The sequence below is a fragment of the Oratosquilla oratoria genome, unplaced genomic scaffold (genome assembly GCF_046742065.1).
Source record: "Oratosquilla oratoria isolate Oo_2021 unplaced genomic scaffold, ASM4674206v1 SCAFFOLD177, whole genome shotgun sequence".
Lineage (NCBI taxonomy): Eukaryota > Metazoa > Arthropoda > Malacostraca > Stomatopoda > Squillidae > Oratosquilla > Oratosquilla oratoria.
In genome coordinates this window covers 231,330-237,500 of record NW_027467530.1, presented here as the reverse complement: position 1 = coordinate 237,500, position 6,171 = coordinate 231,330, and the positions used below count along the sequence as shown (strand labels likewise).

General features: G+C 62.7%; 1 protein-coding gene across 1 annotated transcript in view; it reads left to right on the top strand.

The window, feature by feature from the left end:
- The window catches only part of LOC143022791 (uncharacterized), a gene marked incomplete at its 5' end in the record, with an annotated part of 3,681 nt that extends 2,707 nt beyond the window's left edge, over positions 1-974 (top strand). The window contains 2 exons of the mRNA XM_076181156.1: positions 444-563; positions 741-974. Coding sequence (XP_076037271.1) covers positions 444-563; positions 741-974 — 354 coding nt within the window. The remainder of the gene's footprint in view (positions 1-443; positions 564-740) is intronic.
- Between the last annotated feature and the right edge of the window lie 5,197 nt (positions 975-6,171).

Sequence of the window (6,171 nt, the reverse complement as noted above, 5' to 3'; positions counted from 1 at the left end):
TCCCGGGCTTGGGTCTGGGCCACCAGGTCCTGGGCCACTTGGGCCTGAGCCTCCTGGGCCATGCCCTGGGCATGGGATGCATGGGCATGGGCCTCTTTGGCCTGGGCCTCTTTGGCCTGGGCCTCTTGTGTCTGGGCCTCCTGGGACTGTGTCTCGACCGACTGGCCCTGAGCCGCCGGGTCCTGGGCCGCCGGGTCCTGGGCCTTCTGTGCCTGGGCCTCCTGGGCCGCCTAGACCTCCTGGGCCTTGGCCTCCTAGGCCTGGGCCTGGGATCTCTGGGCCTGGAGCTCGGCCTACTGTTCCTGGGCCTCCTTGGCATGGGCCTTCTGGGCCTGGGCTTGGGCCTCCTGGCCCAGGTCAAGAAAGCCCAGGCCCATGCGGCCCAGGCCCAGGCCCATGCGGCCCATGCGGCCCATGCGGCCCAGGAGGCCCAGGAGGCCTAGGAGGCCCAGGCCCAGGCCCAGGAGGCCCAGGAGGCCCAGGCAGCCCATGCCCAGGAGGCCCAGGTCCAGGTGGCCCAGCCCCAGGCACAGGCGGCCCAAGCCCAGGAGGCCCAGGTCCAGGTGGCCCAGGCCCAGGAGGCCCAGGCCCAGGAGGCCCAGGCCCAGGAGGCCCAGGCCCAAGAGGCAAAGGTCTAGGCCCAAGAGGCTAAGGTCCAGGCCCAAGAGGTCCAGGCCCAGGTAGCCCAGGCCCAGGAGGCCCAGGTCCAGGAGGCCCAGGCTCAAGAGGCCCAGGCCCAGGAGGCCCAGGCCCAGGCGGCCAAGGACCAGGTGACTAAGGCCAAGGCGGCCCAGACGACCCATCCGGCCCAGGCCCATCCGGCCCAGGCCCAGGAGGCCCAGGAGGCCCAGGAGGCCCAGGAGATCCAGGCCCAAGCAAAGGAGCCCCAGGAGGCCCAGGCCCAGGAAGCCCAGGCCCAAGAGGCCCAGTCCCAGGAAGCCCAGGCCCAAGAGTCCCAGGCCAAGGAGGCCTAGGCCCAAGAGCCCAGGCCCAGGACCAGGAGGCCAAGGAGGCCCAGACCCAGGTGGCCCAAGCATTAAAGGCACCAGGCCAGGAGGCCCAGACCCAGGCCCAAGAGGCCCAGACCTAAGAGGCTAAGGCCCAGGAGGCCCAGGCCCAGGAGGCCCAGGCCCAGGAGGCCCAGGCCCAGGAGGCCCAGGCCCAGGAGGCCCAGGCCAAGGAGGCCCAGGCCCAGGAGGCCCAGGCCCAGGCGACCAAGGACCAGGTGGACAAGGCCAAGACAGCCCAGACGGCCCAGGCCCAGGAGGCCCAAGAGGCCCAGGAGGCCAAGGAGGCCTAGGCCCAAGAGGCCCAGGCCCAGGACCAGGAGGCCAAGGCCCAGGCCAAGGAGGCCCAGACCCAGGTGGCCCAAGCATTAAAGGCACCAGGCCTAGGAGGCCCTGGCCAAGCCAAGGAGGCCCAGGAGGCCCAGGAGGCCCAGGCCCAGGAAGCCGAGGCCCAGGCCCAGGCCCAGGAGGCCCATGCCCCGGCGGCCCATGCCCAGGCCCAAGAGGCCCAGACCTAAGAGGCTCAGGCCCAGGAGGCCTAGGTTAAGGAGGCCCAGGCCCAAGAGGTCCAGGCCCAGGAGGCCCAGGCCCAGGAGGCCCAGGCCCAGGACGCCTAGGCCCAGGAGGCCCAGGCCCTGGCGGCGAAGGATAACGTGGCCAAGGCCAAGACGACCCAGACGGCCCAGGAGGCCCAGGTGGCCCAAGAGGACCAAGAGGCCCAGGGTGGCCCAGCCCCAAGCCAAGGAGGCCCAGGAGGCCCAGGCCCAGGAAGCCGAGGCCCAGGCCCATGCCCAGGCCCAAGAGGCCCAGACCTAAGAGGCTCAGGCCCAGGAGGCCTAGGCTAAGGAGGCCCAGGCCCAGGAGACTCAGGCCCAGGAGGCCCAGCCCAAGAGGCCCAAGCCCAGGAGGCACAGGCCCAGGCGGCCAAGGACCACGTGGCCAAAGCCAAGACGGCCCAGACGGCCCAGGCCCAGGAGGCCCAGGAGGCCCAGGAGGCCCAGGAGGCCCAGGAGGCCCAGGAGGCCCAGGCCCAAGCCAAGGAGGCCCAGGCTCAGGAAGCCAAGGCCCAAGAGGCCCAGGCCAAGGAGGCCCAGGCCAAGGAGGCCCAGGCCCAAGCCAAGGAGGCCCAGGCCCAGGAGGCTCAGGCCCAGGACCAAGAGGCAAAGGCCCAGGCCAAGCAGGCCCAGGCCAAGGAGGCCCAGGCTCAGGTGGTCCAAGCATTAAAGGCCCAGGCCCAGGAGGCCCTGGCCAAGCCAAGGTGGCCCAGGAGGCCTAGGAGGCCCAAGCCCATCCGGCCGAGGCCCAGGGGGCCCAGGAGGCCCAAGCCCAAGCCAAGAAGGCCCAGGAGGCCCAGGCCTAGGAAGCCCAGGCGCAAGAGGCCCAGGCCAAGGAGGCCTATGGCCAAGAGGCCCAGGCCCATGACCAAGAAGCAAAGGCGTAGGTCAAGAAGGCCCAGGCCAAGGAGGCCCAGGCCAAGGAGGCCCAGGCCCAGGTGGCCCAAGCATTAAAGACCCAGGCCCAGGAGGCCCAGGAGGCCTAGGAGGCCCTGGCCAAGCCAAGGAGGCCCAGGAGGCCTAAAAGGCCCAAGCCCATCCGGCCCAGGCCCAGGAGGCCCAAGAGGCCCAGGAGGCCCAAGAGGCCCAGGAGGCCGAGGAGGCCCAGGCCCAAGCTAAGAAGGCCCAAGAGGCCCAGTCCCAGGACGCCCAGGCCCAAGAGTCCCAGGCCAAGGAGGCCTAGGCCCAAGAGCCCAGGCCCAGGACCAGGAGGCCAAGGCCCAGGCCAAGGAGGCCCAGACCCAGGTGGCCCAAGCATTAAAGGGACCAGGCCTATGAGGCCCTGGCCAAGCCAAGGAGGCCCAGAAGGCCCAGGAGGCCCAGGAGGCCCAGGAGGCCCAAGAGGACCAGAAGGCCCAGGCCCATCCGGCCCAGGCTCAGGAGGCCCAAGAGGCCCAGGAGGCCCAGGAGGCCCAGGCCCAAGCCAAGGAGGCCCAGGCCCAGGAAGCCAAGGCCCAAGAGGCCCAGGCCAAGGAGGCCCAGGCACAGGAGGCCCAAGAGGCCCAGGAGGCCCAGGAGGCCCAGGAGGCCCAGGAGGCCCAGGAGGCCCAGGAGGCCCAGGCCCAAGCCAAGGAGGCCCAGGAGGCCCAGGCCCAGGAAGCCAAGGCCCAAGAGGTCCAGGCCAAGGAGGCCCAGGAGGCCCAAGAGGCCCAGGAGGCCCAGGCCCAAGCCAAGGAGGCCCAGGAGGCCCAGGCCCAGGAAGCCAAGGCCCAAGAGGTCCAGGCCAAGGAGGCCCAGGCCCAGGCGCCCAAGGACCAGGTGGCCAAGGCCAAGACGGCCCAGACGGCCCAGGCCCATCCGGCCCAGGCACAGGAGGCCCAAGAAGCCCAGGAGGGCCAGGCCCATCCGGCCCAGGCACAGAAGGCTCAAGAGGCCCAGGAGGCCCAGGCCCATGCCAAGGAGGCCCAGGAGGCCCAGGCGGCCAAGGACCAGGTGGACAAGGCCAAGACAGCCCAGACGGCCCAAGCCCAGGACCAGGAGGCCAAGAAGGCCCAGGCCAAGAAGGCCCAGGCCAAGAAGGCCCAGGCCCAGGAGGCCCAGGCCCAGGAGGCCCAGGCCCAGGAGGCCCAGGCCCAGGAGGCCCAGGCCCAGGAGGCCCAGGCCCAGGTGGCCCAAGCATTAAAGGCCCGGGCCCAGGGCGCCCAAGCCCAGGGCGCCCAGGCCCAGGAGGCCCAGGACCAGGAGTCCGAGGCCCAAGCCCAGGAGGCCCGAGCCCAGGTCCAGGAGGCCCAGGCCCAGGTGGCTCAGCCCCATGCGGTCCATGCCGCCCAGGATGCCCAGGCCCAGGCCCAGGAGGCCCAGGAGGTCCCAAGAGGCCCAGGAGGCCCTGGCCCAGGCCCAGGCCAAGGAGGCCCAGTAGGCCCAGGCTCAGGAGGTCCAGAACCAGGAGTCCGAGGCCCAGGCCAGGCCTAGGCGGCCCAGGCCCAGGAGGCCGAGGAGGCCAAAAAGGCCCAGGACCAGGCGGCCCAGGTGACCCAAGAGGCCCAGTTCCAAGAGGCCCAGGCCAAGGAGCCCCAGGACCAGGCCCAGGAGGCCCAGGACCAGGAGGCCCAGGTCCATGTCCAGGCGGCCCAGGCCAATGCGGCCCAGGCCCATGCGCCCCAGGCCCAGGAGGCCCAACCACAAGAGGCCCAGGAGGCCCAGCGGCCCAGGCCTAGATGGCCCAGACTCAGGATGCCCAGGAGGCCCAGGTCCAGGAGGCAAGGTCCATGCAACTAAAGTGCCCCTTGTGTCCGTATGTATTCCACTGTTTGACTATGGCAGGGCATTTCCGCACCTAAACCATGGTTCAGGTTGATGTTGTTGTACCTTGTTGTGTTGTGGTGGATGTATGTTAATAGGTGGTGCGTTTACGGGTTATCCGACCTCTGACCTCCCTTGTACCCGAACCTTATTATCCTTACCCCTTTACCATTCCTTTTTGCTGTGCTCTGGCTCTCACATTGTTAGCCTACGTATTATCATTGTTTCTTGTTTTGTTTTCAATTAACTGTGTCTGAGAATTTGCTGCTTCCATACACCTACCAATTCTTAACTCCTTATCTAACATTATTTCCTCTTCCTACGACAAATTTGTCATCGACTTTAGTGATGTGCAATTCCTTGATTGACAGTAATGTCATCAAGGCGAAGGTGTATACTGAGCTTTTAACTTAGTAACAGAAACATATACTGATTCAACTTTATCATGACTGCATTGATTAAAAAAGAGTCTTGTAAACCTTACATTGATTTTAGGTAAGATGTACCACCTTGTGGTTGTAATGTCTACCTCTCGTACTTTCTGTCCTGTGACAGAATAACTGCGCTCGCTTTATTTTTTTTTCCGTTTATTTTTTTTTTTTTATGGGGCTAGTACCCGCTCGGACCTCAACTTTGCCGATGGTCCTGAACTGTTCCTACATGAACGCGGGAGAGACAGTGTCCACGCTATGCCATATCAGTGACGATACCGGAAGGAAGCTGATGCATCACACACAGTGATGTCACCAAGTCACCTTAGGTCTGAGGTGAACAGAGATCGGAGGCCTCCAATAGTCTCCACTCCCTTTTTTTTAACAAGCCGACGCATGACTATTTCATTCATCTTGTAAGAACCCTTTTTAGCGTTAACGGAGGTCATCGCATTAAATGGTTGTGATTGTTACATTTTTATCAGAATATCATATATGCCATCATCGCTTCGAAATAAGATATTATTTTTCACTCCTTCCATTACACAATTTGGGTTTTTCTTCTGTGCCGCCAAGCAATTTCATTCTGCTGAGGAAAAATTCTGGATTCTCCAGGATTAAGGAATTACTTTATTAAGTATTACTATGAGAAGTACCTTATGTTTATGAGGTGCTGTCTGCCCTTACGTAAGCTTAGGCTCTCGCATGAAATCGGAGTTGGCTCATGAAAAAATCTGTCGGGTTGTACCAGTCTGAAATACTTTTTGTAATTTGTTCCTAGCACGACCACCATCCGCCCATAAAAAAAGAGAGAGAGAGAGAGAGAGAGAGACAGAGAGAGAGAGAGAGACAGAGAGAGAGAGAGAGAGAGAGAGAGAGAGAGAGAGAGAGAGAGAGAGAGAGAGAGAGAGAGAGAGAGAGAGAGAGAGAGAGAGAGAGAGAGAGAGAGAGAGAGAGATGAATTAGGGAAAAAGAGAGAAGAAAGAGGGGGAGAGAGGAAGAGAGAAGGAAGTGGGAGAAAAGAGAGAAAGGGGAGAGAGAAGTAAGGGGAGGATAGAAAGAGAGAGAGAGAGAGAGAGAGAGAGAGAGAGAGAGAGAGAGAGAGAGAGAGAGAGAGAGAGAGAGAGAGAGAGAGAGAGAAAGTGAGAAAGTGAGAGAGAAAGAGAGTGAGAGAAGGGAGAAGGAAGAGACAGAGACATGGGAAGGAGGGAGGAAGGGAGAGAGAGAGGGAGAGAAACAGAGAGAGGGGGGAAAGAGAGAGAGGGAGAAAGAAAGAGATAAGGAGAGAGAGGTATATGTATGAATACAAGTGCATATACACATGTACATTGTACATTCACGCATAAATATACATGCGTACATACATAGTACACACACACACACACACACACACACACACACACACACACACACACACGCACGCACGCACGCACGCAC